This window comes from Hippoglossus stenolepis, chromosome 21 (genome assembly GCF_022539355.2).
Source record: "Hippoglossus stenolepis isolate QCI-W04-F060 chromosome 21, HSTE1.2, whole genome shotgun sequence".
NCBI lineage: Eukaryota > Metazoa > Chordata > Actinopteri > Pleuronectiformes > Pleuronectidae > Hippoglossus > Hippoglossus stenolepis.
Window position 1 is genome coordinate 203183 of NC_061503.1, and position 17383 is coordinate 220565.

Here is a 17383-nt window from a genome sequence, read left to right on the forward strand (position 1 = left end):
TTTGTGACTAAATATTCTCCACTCAAACATGTTCGTGTGTTTAAAAAATGTTATCTTTTGCAGTTTAGACCAAATATCCTGTGTGTTTTCTCCTCTTCAACATTTTTATGGGTTGAAATTTTACCACAGAAATATTAAAAGATATACACTACCGTTCAAAAGTTTGGGGTCACCCAGACAATTTCGTGTTTTCCATGAAAACTCACACTTTTATTTATCAAATGAGTTGCAAAATGAATAGAAAATATAGTCAAGACATTGACAAGGTTAGAAATAATGATTTTTATTTGAAATATTAATTTTGTTCTTCAAACTTTGCTTTCGTCAAAGAATGCTCCATTTGCAGCAATTACAGCATTGCAGACCTTTGGCATTCTAGCTGTTGATTTGTTGAGGTAATCTGTAGAAATTTCACCCCACGCTTCCTGAAGCACCTCCCACAAGTTGGATTGGCTTGATGGGCACTTCTTGCGTACCATACGGTCAAGCTGCTCCCACAACAGCTCAATGGGGTGGAGATCTGGTGACTGCGCTGGCCACTCCATTACAGACAGCATACCAGCTGCCTGCTTCTTCCTAAATAGTTCTTGCATAATTTGGAGGTGTGCTTTGGGTCATTGTCCTGTTGTAGGAGGAAATTGGCTCCAATCAAGCGCTGTCCACAGGGTATGGCATGGCGTTGCAAAATGGAGTGATAGCCTTCCTTATTTAAAATCCCTTTTACCTTGTACAAATCTCCCACTTTACCAGCACCAAAGCAGCCCCAGACCATCACATTACCTCCACCATGCTTGACAGATGGCGTCAGGCACTCTTCCAGCATCTTTTCACCTGTTCTGCGTCTCACAAATGTTCTTCTGTGTGATCCAAACACCTCAAACTTTGATTCGTCTGTCCATAACACTTTTTTCCAATCTTCCTCTGTCCAATGTCTGTGTTCTTTTGCCCATATCAATCTTTTCTTTTATTGGCCAGTCTCAGATATGGCTTTTTCTTTGCCACTCTGCCTAGAAGGCCAGCATCCCGGAGTCGCCTCTTCACTGTAGACGTTGACACTGGCGTTTTGCGGGTACCATTTAAAGAAGCTGCCAGTTGAGGACCTGTGAGGCGTCTATTTCTCAAACTAGAGACTCTAATATACTTGTCTTCTTGCTGAGTTGTGCACCGGGGCCTCCCACTTCTCTTTCTACTCTGGTTAGAGCCCGTTTGTGCTGTTCTCTGAAGGGAGTAGTACACACCGTTGTAGGAAATTTTCAGTTTCTTCGCAATTTCTCGCATGGAATAGCCTTCATTTCTAAGAACAAGAATAGACTGGCGAGTTTCACATGAAAGTTCTCTTTTTCTGGCCATTTTGAGAGTATAATCGAACCCACAAATGTGATGCTCCAGATACTCAACTAGCTCAAAGGAAGGCCAGTTTTATAGCTTCTCTCACCAGCAAAACAGTTTTCAGCTGTGCTAACATAATTGCACAAGGGTTTTCAAGGGTTTTCTAATCATCCATTAGTCTTCTAAGGCGATTAGCAAACACAATGTACCATTAGAACACTGGAGTGATAGTTGCTGGAAATGGGCCTCTATACACCTATGTAGATATTTCATTAAAAACCAGACGTTTCCACCTAGAATAGTCATTTACCACATTAACAATGTATAGAGTGTATTTCTGATTAATTTAATGTTATCTTCATTGAAAAAAACAGTGCTTTTCTTTGAAAAATAAGGAAATTTCTAAGTGACCCCAAACTTTTGAACGGTAGTGTATATGACACTGCATTGGCAATCATACGTCATCATTGCTGCCGTATTGGACCAGGCAACTTGTCATATTATTTCGGCTCTAATATATTTGTACAATTTCTTTTTACAATATCATTTTACTATGCTACAATGCTGTAACACATGAATTTTGCCTCTGCTATATTATAATTATCTTCGACTTGGATTATATCCACATCCTGTCACTGCCAGTGTCTCCCTATTTGATTTGAAAGTGCCCATTTTGTTCCATCTTTCTCACTGATAGTCAGCTATTAGTGCTTGCATTTGCACTATTTTAACTAAATGAGTTGTGTTCTGACCAAGTGGCAGCCTAGCATGATGTTGTTTGATGTGTGTTTCTATGTGTACCGGAGAAGGGGAAACTGTTGCTTGCTAGTTACTGTCCCAATGAATGTGAATTAAGATACGAACCAAGCTAGCTAGTTAGCTGATAGCTTTGCAATGCTGGGCCTACCAGTTCCCTCAGCGCTGCTAACCTGTGTTAACCGGGTGTTAAAGTTAAGCTCGATAAAAAGGTACATTTAACCAACATTAACATGTCAACATTTGTTTCTTTCACATGGGACTCAGTTTAAATGATGTGAGTTACATTAATGTGAGTTATTAAAGGTCCATGAGGATGTGGTGATAGTTCAGTTTAACATAATGTTTAACTTCTTACACTTTGTTAAACTGTTTTTAATGTGTGAGCAGCTTGTGTTCCTCCAGGCTTTGGACTTTGCTCTTACAGTAAACACTTGACTCCATCAAGTGCTTTAAGATTTATATGAAATACTACTTTACTATTGTGCTTTCTCAATTCTAACATTTCTACTGTAAATTATATTCACTAAATATTAAGCACTAGAGATTCATCTTCCTACAGTGGAGATCATGTTTACCTTGATCCACAACTGTATTTCACTTTTTGTTGGATTATAAATTAATGAATGTAGTTCAATGTGCAATAGAGATATCTGTCAAATTGAGTTTTACTACTCATGAGCACAGAAGCACATCTGGTAAAAAAAAAATAACAGCACAGTATTGTAATCACACAAGAACACTTTGATGAACATGTTATTGGAATTAGAAATTAATCACAGGCTTTTTACATTTTGATTTTAATCAAATCATTGACAGTTTAGATATGAGTTAATACTTCTCTTATTAGTCTTATGACAATGAAAACATTAATTAACCAAAGTGTCCTGTTTGATTTATTATAAGGAAAAGAGTAAATGTGCAAAAACCAGGCAAGTCATCTGTAGTCAATGGAAAATGTACTCAGTACAGTTTAATCATATTGGGTACTTGTGTTAAACACAAACTGTGACTTCAAAATTTTAATATCAGAGCTTAAATATGTAGGTTTGTATATCTAATACATACTGTGGAGGTGAGGGGGCTGGGAGAGCACCCTCACCTGCACAACAGAGGATCAATCAGCACAGGTGAAAGCTGTTAGCTGATTGGTCCTCATGCTTAAAAGGCAGCGTGCGAGTTCTATAACAGCAGTAAACATTTGTTATAGAAGTCACATTTAATCCAGCTGAACTTCAGGTTGTACAGTTCCAGCTGTTTACGTTTGAAGACTCTTCACGTCACATTGGTAAACACTGACCTGGGAAGTTTGTGACTGCTGAAGTTGTTCAATTGACTAATTCTAGTTAACTAATTTTCAAATTATATTTTTTAAATGTTACTACCACCTCTAAAAAAACTGAAATTAAGTAAAAGGTAAGAAACTGAACCTGAGAATATAGAGAATCAAACACAAAGTTCTGTGTACTGACATTTCATCAGAGGAAACTGAACTGAAGGTTTATTGACATCATCATCACATCTCATTAAAGAATTAAGGATGTTGTTATCCAGTCTCTCTCCTCTACATCCTGAAGAATGGCACCAAATATGCTGCTCCATACATGAGGTCTTCCTTCTTTTGACACCAGTCATCATTATCGTTGGATGAGGTCCAGTTGTTTCACGTCATCGTCATCAACTAAAGCTTCAGTCCTTCTGCCTCTGGTAGATTCATGGATGATTTAAAAAAAACAAACATACAAAAGCACGTCAGCATAGAGAAATAGAAAAATAAATAATGTATTAGTTGGTAACAATCAGACATTAACACATAAAATCACATTAAAGTAGAAATTAAGACCCTGACACAAAGAAATCCAACATCCATAGCCCAGCAGAAATCATAAAACTGAATATAATGTACTGTAGTTAACTTACTTTCCTACACAGTCAGTATAATCTGACAGCTTCACTACATAACTACATAGACTTACACACCACTTTTTACCTGATTAACTGTAGACATACACTAGGTAATCACAGCAAAACACAGAAAGTTAATGCTACAGTTTAACAACATGTAAGGAGTACATTATGTTAAACTGAACTATCACCACATCCTCATGGACTTTTAACAACTCACATGTATGTAGCTCACATCATTTAAACTGAGTCACATGTGGCAGAAACAAATGTCGTTATGTTAATGTTGGTTAAATTGAACTTTTAATCGAGCTTAACTCTAACACCTGGTTAACACATGTTAGCAGCCCTAGAATGCTAACAGTTTCCCCTTCTCTGGTCAGAACACATAGAAACACACAGTAACTTTTGTGGAGCAGAGTAAACACGTGAAGATAAAGACTGTAAAACGTTAAGAAAACAAGAGTTTACTCACCGAAGAAACCAGATATCAGCTCCTCTGTGTCTCTTGTTACTGAAGAATTCAAAACTAATTAAAAAAAACTAACAGTGTCGGTGTCAAAACCTTCTCCAGCGACTAATAACGACTGAATAAGAGTAGATGTCAGCAAAATTGAGTGAACACAATGTAAATAAGCTCTAGTTTTCCTCCAGTGAATTTTTCTCTATAGTCTCAAAAGCTGCCTGTCAATCATCCAAGTGTATGTGTGTCAAACAGACACGCCCCCAAACCTACGGCTTTTTAAGCTCTAATATCTAATTAATTACTATGGTTCTGACCTGGAGCACGAGTAATGCTACACTGGTTGGCTCGTACACTACACAAGGCATTTTCAAACTGTAAAAATGTTAATGTACATCAAATTATATCATATCCGGTAGAGATGCATTAACAAAGAAAATAAGTCAAATCCAGATTAGACAAACGGGAATTTCTACAACTCAGTGATTATATCTAACTATCAACATTCTACGTAATGTAAGTCCATCCTGTAGATCATAAACCATTGAAACAAATTGAGAATTGTAAATGCTAAAGAGCTCTGTATTCCGAAAACCGAAGCGCCATTGTTTACTTGCATGTGTTTACAGGTCAGTCTTTTCAATGTGGCAGAGATGTTAAATAGCAATTGAGTTAACACTTGATATAAACTGACCAATGTTATCTATCGCCTAGTGTCTTTAATCAGGTGTTCCTTATAGTGGGCGTAACTTATATCCTTGCAGGCTGCAGATGCTACTAACAGATGATACTGTTGGTACCATAGACAACACACACACATTGCAAGCTAGCTACATTACAAATTACTGTTTGTAGTGAATAAAAACTATAACTAAAAATTTTGACTATAAAAAAAGCACACATTTGAAAATACAATACAAAGGAAAACATCTCACTTTCAGTCTGACCACACCTTTGGACCGTCCCTGCCAAGTAAACACATGCATCTTTCCAACTCCACCAAGAGCTTATACGGTAAGTGTATCAAATAAAAAGCCTACTTTGGCATTTCTGGCAGACAAACAACGCTGATACATGCACACAGGGTATATGAGGCCCCTGACAGGTGACCAAATTACTTTTGCAGGAGACATTTGTGACAGTGAAAGTGCACAACTCAAAACTATAAAACTAGTCTATTTGTGTAGACATTTAATTAGGAAAATGTACAGATTGCACCTTCAGAAAGCTCCCAGCTAAGCAGTGGGCTACTTCACATGACCAATTAACTGAACTGTTGCTCTGTCCTTGGAGAATTATTAACTATCTTATTTGCATATTAGTGTTATACAGTATAATCTACATTCTGCCAAAACTTTTCTCTGTGTTCTGAGATGAATCCCAGAATTCAGAGAAAAATCTGAAAAAAGCAGCATTTCTATTTAAGTCAGATTTGTTGTTTCAGCATTTTGATTTCAAGCACAGAATAATGACTTATATCTGAGGCGTTTTCTTAACTTTGTCAAAATTGCATCAGGACAATTTTCCGGGTCTTTATCTACAACCAGCAATAATGTAAAGATTTTAAAACAGCAGTAAAAAGGATCCTGCTGTAGCTGCCGGACAGTGTGGGCAGAACTAGGGCAACGGGGCCTGTTTGCCACTGACAGGGCCACAGATTCCTTAGCGTGCATCAGCACTTCAGCCTGCCTTCGGTGGCCTGCCAGCAGTGCGAGGTGTTCCCCCCATAGCATCCCAGAGGGCACGATGTGAACGAATCTAATGTAACTACAGATCTATCGAACATAAGAAGAACAGAAAATCGGGTCAACCGACACATCGGTGAGCCCCCGCTCCTTTTTCTACAAAGCATCCTCCCATCATCCATTCATCCGTAGACCCATTACTGAATCACACACGAGAGAACGTGCTGATGCTGAGTGTTTTCAACTCTTACCCGTCGCCGACCACCACACATTTGATAGCCTGCATTTCTGCACGAGCTCAAAGCTTCCAGGGAGCCGCAGATGGTGCTTTGATGGATTCGACAGTCTGCGCTGAGGTGTTGGATGAGAGCAGCGGGCTAGTTCGCTCGGCGATGGAGCTGCAGTGAAAAGAGACGATTTCGAGTAGCGCCGAGCGAGTGCGGAAAGTACCGAGTGTGTTTAAAGGGACAGACAGCAGAGTAGAAGGATCGTTGTAAAAGAGAGGATTCCCCTCGTGTACTTCCGCCTTCGCTTAGCTATATTGCTCCTGTTCTTTTAGCTTTGCACTGGCTTTCGGTTGTTAAAAAGGATAAGTGATGTAGCAGATATAATAAACAATAGAGACAAAATGCATTTGGCTACGAATCGACGATGATAGTCTGTTTCTGCCAGGAGTGAAAAGTGGATGGAATGTTAAGAATCACAAAAATAAAAACACTCATATAAGAGATGCGAAGTCAAAATTACAGTATAACATATATTTGGACTGTTCAGTTATCTGACTTGCGCAGGTATAACTTGGCGTGAAAGTATAAGCGGAGCGTCTTCTTTATAAGTATTTATTCCTTACATGTGCACCGGCTATATTCATCCGTCTCTCTGCACAGCATACAAGTGAATTTAACGACATACACGTCATACACACAGGTATGAGAAACCGTAACACCTCTAATATAACAGCCAATGCTATTACCGTAATACATTGATAAGAGCGTTATCTATAATGATAGTTTAACATGGACCAACTTTAGTTATGCTGCTATAGGCTTAGATTGTCAGGGGACACATTATACATGGAGTTTCTCTTTCCTCCTCTCCGTCTTCATCACATGAATGTCTCAATACATGTTAATAACTTGACTTCTTCCCTGGAGTCCTTGTGCTTTATCTTTGCAAAACCAGGATTGCGGCTGCAACCACATCGTGGATCATGATTGTGGATTGTTATCGTCGATCGGGGAAGCAGCTGAGCATGGATTATTATTACAACTAGATTGCTAGATATACAATATGCCTACTCACATATACAACATTATACTGCTATCATTAGGAGCAGGGCTGATGTGCTGCCTGATGGAGGTGCTATAACAACCTTCTAAAGTGCTAGAACTTGGCAACTTTCATCAATTTCTAGGCCCAATTGAGTAGAAACTTTCATGCGCTTTGAGCCTACAGTGCAAATTTTTTTGTACTATAAACAGATAGTGGAAATTCTTGCTGAATAAATTTCCAATGTTCACAAAAATAATTGACAATTTAAATGTTTTGTCTGCTTTCATTGAACACTGTTGCCGTGGCGATGCATCGAACGTTGATATTAAGTTTTACAATTGATCATATTTTTGGGGGGCTATACATTCTTCAAAAGTCATGAAACTAATCACAGAAATGACAAACTTTTACTTCCAATATGGATCTTGCATATGGGCAGTGGCGGTTTGTTAATATGGGGTACCACCCTTCCAACATCCTGAGTAAAAAAACCATTTAATTAGATAATAACAGTTTACTCGGACAATGCACCTGGTAAACAATTGTATTTGGTTAATTTCTGTCTAAATACATATACTTCCTGGTGTGGGGCACCTGCCAAAAGGGAGTGAATGTGGGTCCTTAAACTTTTGGCAAACACAGGACCTGAGGTTGCTCTTTAATTGGTTGTTAATGATTTTCCACAGGACGTAGCTCTCTATGCTCCAGATACACTTTTATTTACAGTCAATTGGTTTTGATTTACGTTTTTTATCCAATGAAATTGGTCAACCCTTGACACCGTCTCAGGTAGATCCGCTGTCACTGAGTTACTTCTGCTGCGAGCTGATCAACAAAGCTATGACGACTTCAAGTGGAATTGTGGCAAATCCGGTAATTTCTTCACAAAAACACCCTTTCACCAGGTGTTCACTCAAAGAAAAAAAGGGAGCTTGGTCCGGACCGACCCGATTTACAGATTCAGGAGCAGGCAAGTGATGAGGACAAGCTGAATACCCAGGGCTTCTCCCGCTCATGTTATGAGAAACAGAGTTGGCTAACTTGATGTGGTGTAAGTAATGCCTTTTATTGCTTCCGTTTTGCTGTTTCAAAGTGTCGGCATGTAGGTAGTTTGTACATCGATAGGGGTGCAAGACCTATAACATCTCTCTGAAAAATGCAAATGGCATGAAAGTTGCCACAGTCGTTTATACAAGCTAAATTTTTGCTGCAGGCTTAGCATTGCTCAGCAGCTCGATGAAGGCTACAGGATTGGCATATTGTGTGTTGAGTTGTTTTTGTTGAGTCTGGCTTCAGTCTTGACTAAAGTGGTCCTGACCGAAATTTGGTTATTGCAATCAAAACACATTCAAGATGTATGTGGCATAATGTGGAATTTTGATGTTTTGCTTTGAGGAAGGCTGTTGCAATATGAGAGTACATGCTTAAATCACCTAAACTTCCAATATTTTTTGTATAGCCCATATTCACAAATCACAATTTCTCTCACAAGGTGCAACATCCTCTGACATTAACCCTCAAAAAGAGTAAGGAATAACTACCAAAAACTATTAACAGGGGGAAAAAACATAGAAACCTCAGAGAGAGCGACATGTGAGGGATCCCTCTCCCAGGACGGACAGAAGTGCAATATAACATTAGCAAAATAACAGTATTTACAACATTAATTAGAAGAAACAGTTTGTAACATAATGGAAAAGTATGTCAATGTTTATATTATTTGTACATAAGAAAATGTCTGATAGAGATGAAGGGAGCAGCAATGACAAATGAATTGAGTTATTGTCAGTAAAGGTAGAGTATGGTAGTAGGCGTATTGTATGTCAAGCAGTCTTGTTGTAATCATAGTCCACGATCAGCTGCCACCACGATCAGGATCCATCACCACAATCAGATGCTACCATGATCCACAATCCATCGTCATGATCCACCACGTCTATCAGGATCCACAATCATGTTCCACCACCACTATCCCGATCAGCTGCCAACACGATCATGATCCTCCACTACTATACACGATCCACCATCATGAACCACAATGTGGCCACAGCTGCGGTCCTGGATCTGAAAACAATAAAGCACAAGGACTCCGGGGAAAAGGTCAATCCTGTAATATGTATTGATGGCACATTAATTTGAAAAAGAGGGAGAAGAGGAAAGAGAAAATCCATGTGTTATGTGGCCCCCGACATTATAGATCTATAGCAGCATAACTAAGAGCAGGTCCAAGACATACCTGAACCAGCTCTAACTATAAGCTTTATCAAAAGGGAAGGTTATAAGACTAATCTTAAACGTACAGAGGGTGTCTGCCTCCCGAACTATAACTGGGAGATGATTCCACAGGAGAGGAGCTTGATAGCTGGAAGCTCTGGCTCCTACTCTACTTTTAGAGACTTTGGGGATGAGTAAGCCTGCATTCTGGGAGCGCAGTGCTCTAGTGGGGTGATATGCTACTATGAGCTCTTTAAAGTATGATGGTGCCATTTTATTAATAGACTTGTAGGTGAGGAGGGGAGTTTTAAATTATACTCTGAATTTAACAGGAAGCTAGTGTAGTGAAGCTAATACGGAGAAATGTTATCTCTTTTCTTGGTTCTTTTCAGGACACGTGCTGCAGCATTTTGGACAAGCTGCTGAGTCTTTAACGACTTACTGCTGGAGCCTGATTATAAGGAATTACAATAATCAATTCCTTGAAAAATGCTTGAAGTTTAGTTAGTTGATAACATTGTTCTAGTTTTATTGATAGGTATAACTGGGTGTCATCCGCAAAGCAGTGAAAATTGTGTCCTGATAATGTTTCCTAGTGGAAGCATATATAATGTGAATAAAATTAAGCCGGGCACAGAACCCAGAGGAACACCATGATTACCTTTGGAGCGCACAGATGACTCATTATTAATTTGCACAAATTGGAATCAATCTGATAAAAAGGATTCTAAAAAGGGTTAGGGCGGTTCACCGAAAAATTTAAATTCACTCATTATCTACTCACCACTATGCCGATGGAGGGGTGGGTAAAGTCTTTGAGTCTACAAAACACTTTGGGAGTTACAGGGGTAAACAGTGTAAGGGTAGTGTTGAGGAATTTTTGACTATCCTCACACATTACTCTATATGCCACTATATATTATGTATATTACATTATATCTGTACAAGAGAATAGTGCCCGTCTAATTCCACAGATATTCCATTCTCTCTTTCAGCAGTACCCAAGGTCAGGTTATAGATAAAGGGCCAACCAACAGTACATTGTAGTGTCTACGTTGAGGGACTTTCATATCTAATTCAGATGCGCCAGACAGAGAGGCACCAATTTCAACTCTCACCAACTTTAACTCTTTTGCGTATTTCACCAGTGGCAAGACGTAAGGACACAATGTGATTTAGGAATGCATATTTAGACTTAACTATCCAATAGGATGCAAACACCTACATGTAACATAGAGAGTGACAGCAATTCTAGCCATTCAAGGATTTGCTGTTAAAATGGGTGATGCAAGTGGAGGGAGATATGTGGTGATGCTGTGGGAGACATCTGCAGACTTGGGGGTGACAATTGCTCATGTTATTCTGTTAGCGTTTGTATATTGTTTCACCTTCTGGTCCCTTTGAAGTCTACATTAAAACCTTCTGCATAAGACATCAGCTGCTGCCTGAGTTCTCCTTTCACCAGCTTCCAGAAAAGTTCCATAACAATACAATACAACTGAAGTAACTGGTGACCAAATCTTCAGATGTAATAAAACAAAAGAAAAAACCCAACATGCCTCCATACTGCTTGTGTGGTATCATCCAAGTGTCCGCAAGCAGCAACATTCATATTCGACTCGAAACAGCGTCATTTACACCATGTTTTAAGCCTAAATGTCTTCTGATATCTTCCGACGAGGTGTGTTCAGGGACCGACATCCGCTACCTTTAGGCTTAAAACATGGTGTAATGACACAGAGTCGAATATGAATGTTGATAGATCTATTGTATTCAATACATTTATTAGCGGCAGAATGTTTTTGAGTAACTTTGTAGGAATGGGATCTAAGATACTATTTGTGGCTTTAGTATAGGTGAAATAACTGAGGTCAGCTGATCAAGGGTGATCGGAGAGAAGCTCTAAATAATTAGTAAGGATTCTTAGCTGTTCCTGAGGTTTTTGTGCTTGATGATGTATTAACATCAACTGAGGGTAGGAGATGGTTATCGTTAAAGAAGTGCATATAGACATTGCTATTTAGGGATGGAGGAAGACTGGATTCAGTGGATTCAGAAACTTCACAAGTTGTATGTAGTTGCTGAAAGTTTGGACTTCAATACAATAATGTTTTATAAGTAAACGTTGTGCTAATCATAACTTTTCCTTCAACAGCATGCCCTTGGCCATATTGCCATGAAACAGGAAGTTCAACTAATTTAACTATACATTGTCCAATCTGGGCAAGACATAACATGTTTGATAACCTGGCGTGACCATATTTATATGCGAAAATTCAACATAATCATAGCACCACCAACTAGCGACAAGATGCACACCTCAACAGGATGTGACATTTAACTCCTTCATGCACTGTGCTAACGCATTACGCAATACCAAGCTGTGTCAACCAACCTCAAGACACATCGCAGCACACACAGACTTGTGCAGACTGGGAGGGCAGCTTTAATTATTATTACTAGTATTACCTGGAGCTGCTATACCATTTTTCAATTGTAAAAACTAAACATCAAATTTTGGCTCATTGCCACAGCAACAGTGTTTGATGAAATTCACCATATACATAATCTATCATGAACCACGTTTAAAGGGTCTTCTGACCAAATTTCAGCTGGATGTGGGCAACTTTCTGAGAGGAGTACATCACAGTATAAAAATTGACACTTCTTGTTGCCAGTAGGGGGCACTATGAGTATGACTGAATATTGGCATGTATACGTGTTCAGGCCGGGACCCTTACCAAACATGAAGTTTGGTGGAGGTTGAATAATGTACACTGAAGTTACAACAACTTCCTGTTTCACGGCAAAACATTGAAATTCGATGCCACCCCAGGGACACGCCCTGTGATAAAAACTCACAGATTGCACTGACCGAATTTTAATCTTAAGGAGGAGCTCATTAAAGTACGATGTGTGTGAATCGCCAAAAATGACCACTTAACCCAAAATGGCTGACTTCCTGATGGGTTTGGAATATGGGGACTTTTTTTGTACGTCTGGGCATAATACATATGCCAAATGATTTTCAGGCATATTGGTAAAACATGCTACAGGGGCTGCACTTTATGGGGCACTATTGAGTCAATTGGGCACGTTGATGCGCGAAAACCAATTGAAACGTAAATTTCTCGCACATCTGAATCTCGTGCAGTTTCAGCAGAAGTTACTTATGTTTAGGATGCCGAAAATGCGATTTATTGGTAGGAGAAAATTGTATTATTCCTTGAATTTCACTTCGCTATTACTGAATTAGATCCATACACTTGACAATTATTGCACTTTATCCTACAAAAAATGTGGCTGATTATGATTGATGTTTCCCATTAAAGCATGACTTTCATTCAAAATTAAAGATATTGCATGCAACATTCAAAATGTCAGCTACTACTACTCAATCTGAAGATACTTTACTTATTATGATGCGGTATTGTGCAGTCTTGATCAGTGCTTTTCAGAACCTAAACAGTGCAGGAACAGAAGGAACAGATGGAATTTAAATGTGTTTGAACTACCTTGAAAATTAAAGATCTTGTGCTGTAGTATCAAAACCCAGTGACCTCATGTATCCCCAAGCGACAGACCTACTACAATCAAAAAACAATTATGTAGAATAATAGAACAATTAAGATCAACCACTGAAACATTCACACATTAAGAAAAATCACCACACAACTTTTTTCCGCAGAAATGACCACATTTTACTGATATAAAAAAATGTGTAATCAAAACAAAATTCTAAAAACAAACACTCTAATAAAATATCCATCACACATCTGAAAACTATTACAATAAAATATAATTTGTAAAAAACACAACAACAACTACAGACAATATTTCGATAAGTCTTTACCTGCTTCCTGCATCTGAACTGCAGGCAGGCAGCTGTCTGGTTTGACTGATACAATATTAAGGCACACTTAAAAGTTAATCGTGTAGAATGTAGTGACATCTAGTGGTGAAGTTGCATGTTGCAGCTGAATATCCCTCACCTCACCCTCCCCTTCCAAACATGAAAGAGAACCTGTGGTGGTCTTCAGTTGTTATAAAAACTCAAACGGTGTTTAGTTCTTCCAGTTTGGGCTACTGTAAAAAATCTGGCGGCCTCCGGCCATATAAAGGGCCCATTCTAGGATAAAGAAAACATCAAACATTCGGTTTAGATGATCATACACTTGTGAAAACATCACTAGGATTTTATTTCTGCCCATAGATCTCTTACACCTAAATTTTACACACTTAACCTTTAACCCATAACTCAGTTTGAAGGTTGTCTCTCTAATAATTCTGAGACTGGGAGAAACAAAGAACGGGTTCCACGGATTTGAGAATCTCCACAGATGATGTCATGGATGTAAGGCTGGCACTTTTTGGCCCAGCTAGCTCTGTAGCGCTACAGACTGTCAATCTATTATTCGGTCGACCATTTTGGTTCAGACTGAAATATGTCAAGTTCCAATGGATTGTTATACAATTTAGTACAGTCAGTCATGGTTTCTTAATGGTGCACCTTGATGACTCTGTTAGTAATCCACTGACTCTTCAGCTAGTGCAATGAGTTGCATGGTTTTGAGTGAAATGTCTCAACAACTGTGGGATAGATTATTGGGAAATTAGTTACACATATTCATGTTTCCTCAACATGAATTGTAATCAGTGTGGTGATCCACTGACTTTTCATCTAATGCTGGTTGTATATTGTAAATATCAATCACATTTTCATAGACTCAGCACCTGCTTTAAATTTTACAATGAAGGATTATTAATGATATTTCTGATGTGGTCGTTTACACTTAAAATAAGGGGGTTTAGATCATCTGTATAAACCTGTCTCCACCCTGTCTGATCATCTATCTACATATCTTGACTGAGTTCTTTTTAGTGAAGCCACTGAGCTCAGCTATTACTATTAGTGACTACAAACAAATCATAGATAAATAGAAATTATGGACAAAATGGAAAAAAAGAAGCGTCATTAATGCCCCGACTCGCTCACTGTGAACAGAGCAGGAGATCCCCTTTCTAACGGACTTTATACTAGGCGAGGTGGAGAAAGTCAGCAGAAACTGAGGAGCCTCTCACTCAGTGTTACGCCCGGCCTAGGGGAAACCTGAGCATAACATAAAGTTTTATTTCATTTTCATTTGCGTTCACACCTGCACCTCCTCCAGAAATAATACGGAGTATCTGCTAAATTCAGTTCATGTCATGAATTTTCCTTTTTCGGTGAACTATCACTTTAAGGATAGAGGCTATTAGGGCAATGTAGCAATAACAGTTCAATCTGGCAAACTGATAAGGTGCAAAACAGCGAACAAAACAAAGTTCCAACAGTTATAAATTAGACTATTTAAAACCTTAATTTCTTGGCTGTACTGTATATGTACATTTTGTTGTGGTCAAATCTCACTGACCAGTGCCAGTTATCTCCAGTATCAGCACTGTTAAAACTTTGAGCTGAGCAGGATCCCAGTGAGGGCTTAGAGGACATAGTTGAGGTGTTGAGTTCTGTGGTCATTTCTTGGGGCTGCTGCAGTGTCCCAGAGGCGAGCCCTGAACGTAGGTGAGGAAGGCACTCTGCAGGTAGCTTGCTCTGTTTGTCTCGTCCTCCCTCATCCTCCGGATATCTGCCTCCTTCAACCGCAGCTTCTCCAACATGGAAGACATCTCACTCTCTTTGTCAAGGAGCACCTCTCTGTGGTTACTGCTTAAAACTGCAGGACAGCAAGCAACCAATATATATATATATATATATATATATATATATTTTAAAACAGCATAATAAAATAATTCAGATTCCAAACATGATACATTTGAAATCTACAATGTTTGAACTGGTTCAACAACAAAGTATAACATTTAAAACAAATCAGTTTCAAAGTTTTTACATCTGTAAAGTTTGCTTTACAGATGTCTATATTTCACATGAAGGCAGTTTATGCTACTGGTGTCAATACATTTATTTATGTTTGTTTGCAAAAAGTAAAAAAAAAGACTTTACCTTTATTCTCTCTCTCCAGAGCACAGATCTTCTCTTTGAGTCCTCTCTGTAGTGTCCTCTCTGCCTGTAAATGTCCAATTTGCTCCTGCAGCTCCAACCTGACCTGGCTCACCTCAGCCACCTTCTCCTGGTCCTTACCTAAAAGCTCCTACAACAACACCCCAACTGTTAAACACCCAAAGCATGTTGAAGCTAACAAAAAAAACTATTTATATGTCAATTCTGGAGGCATATCAGATGGACAAGACCATGGTACAGTAGCCTTAAGTGTTAGCTGCGGTTAATCCTAGCACGGTTAAGAGAATGGTTTGTCTTCTGCAGTATACAGAAGATAATATTGTTAATGGTCAATAGTTTTCTCCCTCTGTAACTTTTGGCAAGACACCTGAGTGTTTTATATGTATTAATATCATTAAGTAGTGTGGTAATCCTGGTATTAGGTTGGGGTCAATGGCTGATTCTTTTGCTGTGATGAGGCTAACTATTGGTAAATGCTGCGGTGTGATCAATCTCTGGTTGGTTAAGTTCCCTCTGGGCACACATTATCCACCCATGTCATATGTTTCATCTTGCATGGAGTCTTTTCTTTTCCCTTGAGGTAGCTTCATTTCCTGGGTTCTTTTTAAATAACAGCTCATGTCTGTTCACACCTGGCATCAGAATGTTTCTAAATGTGTCTCCAGTGACCACTTTCGATCGGATCACTTGGAACACATAATGCAAGCTCTAAACAGGACGCATCTGTTACTAACTTTTGACTGTAGGGGTGTTTAACCTGGTCAGTTGACTCAAACCACTTTACCAACTGTTGTCACAACAGCCAGAAGCACTAAAGGAACATGTGACAATCAATCAATGGCCTTGACAATAGCCCCACAAATGTAAAATAGCTGGGTCTTCCGAACTGTCCTCCACCAAAAGTACAGTTGCCTTTAATTAATCTTTTCCTGGAAAACCATGACCTGTGTTTAAGTACCTCAAGCCTGGTGGACACAGGATTTTCAACTCTCGACCAATTTCAAAAACGTGGGAAACCAGACATGGTTAACCGATTTTGAATCCTATAATCATCTGAACGCAGAAACTAGATGATTTGCCCTGAACGTAAGACCACACACTTGCCATTTGTAGAAAACGATCTCAAAGTGGCGATTCCAGAGACTTGAAATCTCACAGAAACCTGCTTGATTCTGATGAGGTGCAGAACAGTGAACAAAACAAAGTTTCACCAATTATAAGTTAGACTATTTAAAACCAGAATTTCTTGGCTGTATATGCACATTTTGTTGTGGTCAAATCACACTGACCAGCACCAGTTTTCACCCATATAACCACTGTTAAAATTTTGTAAATTCAGGAAATTGTGATTTTTTATTCATTGGACTCTCCTGACCTGAGCAGGATCCCAGTGAAGGCTGAGAGGACACCGCTGAGGTGTTGAGTTCTGTGAGCTCTGCAGCGCGAGCTGGACGTGAGCTGGAAATGTATTGTTGTTTTTAGCCGCATTTGTACAAGTACACAACATTCGGTTGGGGACGCTTCCCGGTCAGCTTACTCTCATTGGCTATTGCGGGTTTCTGGCTATTGCAGATAATCACTGTGTGTACTTCAATCTGAATGAATAAATGTTTAACAACAGTTACTTTTACTGAAATTAATGCAACAGGGAAAAGGGAAAGTGAGTCTTGAGTGCTTGTTTGGCTACTGAGAGAGATGGAGGAGACATGCTACCAAGTGGAATGATCACATATATTCTGT

General features: G+C 39.0%; 2 protein-coding genes and 1 long non-coding RNA gene across 7 annotated transcripts in view; all 3 read right to left on the reverse strand.

The window, feature by feature from the left end:
• Positions 1-9044, reverse strand: part of LOC118100767 (ras-related C3 botulinum toxin substrate 3) — a 37092-nt gene extending 28048 nt beyond the window's left edge. For 2 of the 3 annotated variants that reach the window (XM_035146141.1, XM_035146140.1), the window contains exon 1: positions 6390-9040. In XM_035146141.1, coding sequence (XP_035002032.1) covers positions 6390-6424 — 35 coding nt within the window. In that variant the 5' untranslated portion in view covers positions 6425-9040. Of the gene's footprint in view, positions 1-6389 lie in introns of all 3 variants that reach the window. The other variant, XM_035146142.1, reaches the window with a different exon arrangement.
• On the reverse strand, positions 3547-6377 carry LOC118100769. The gene is made up of 2 exons (XR_004694474.1): positions 4466-6377; positions 3547-3789 (listed from the first exon to the last, which is right to left on the reverse strand). It is a non-coding gene; the product is annotated as an uncharacterized LOC118100769 (long non-coding RNA).
• Positions 9045-13693: 4649 nt separating the features above from the next.
• The window catches only part of lrrc45 (leucine rich repeat containing 45), a 37912-nt gene continuing 34222 nt past the window's right edge, over positions 13694-17383 (reverse strand). For all 3 annotated transcript variants that reach the window (XM_035145026.1, XM_035145027.1, XM_035145025.1), the window contains 2 exons: positions 15626-15773; positions 13694-15338 (listed from right to left, as the gene is read on the reverse strand). In XM_035145026.1, the coding sequence (XP_035000917.1) occupies positions 15139-15338; positions 15626-15773 (348 nt within the window). In that variant the 3' untranslated portion in view covers positions 13694-15138. The remainder of the gene's footprint in view (positions 15339-15625; positions 15774-17383) is intronic.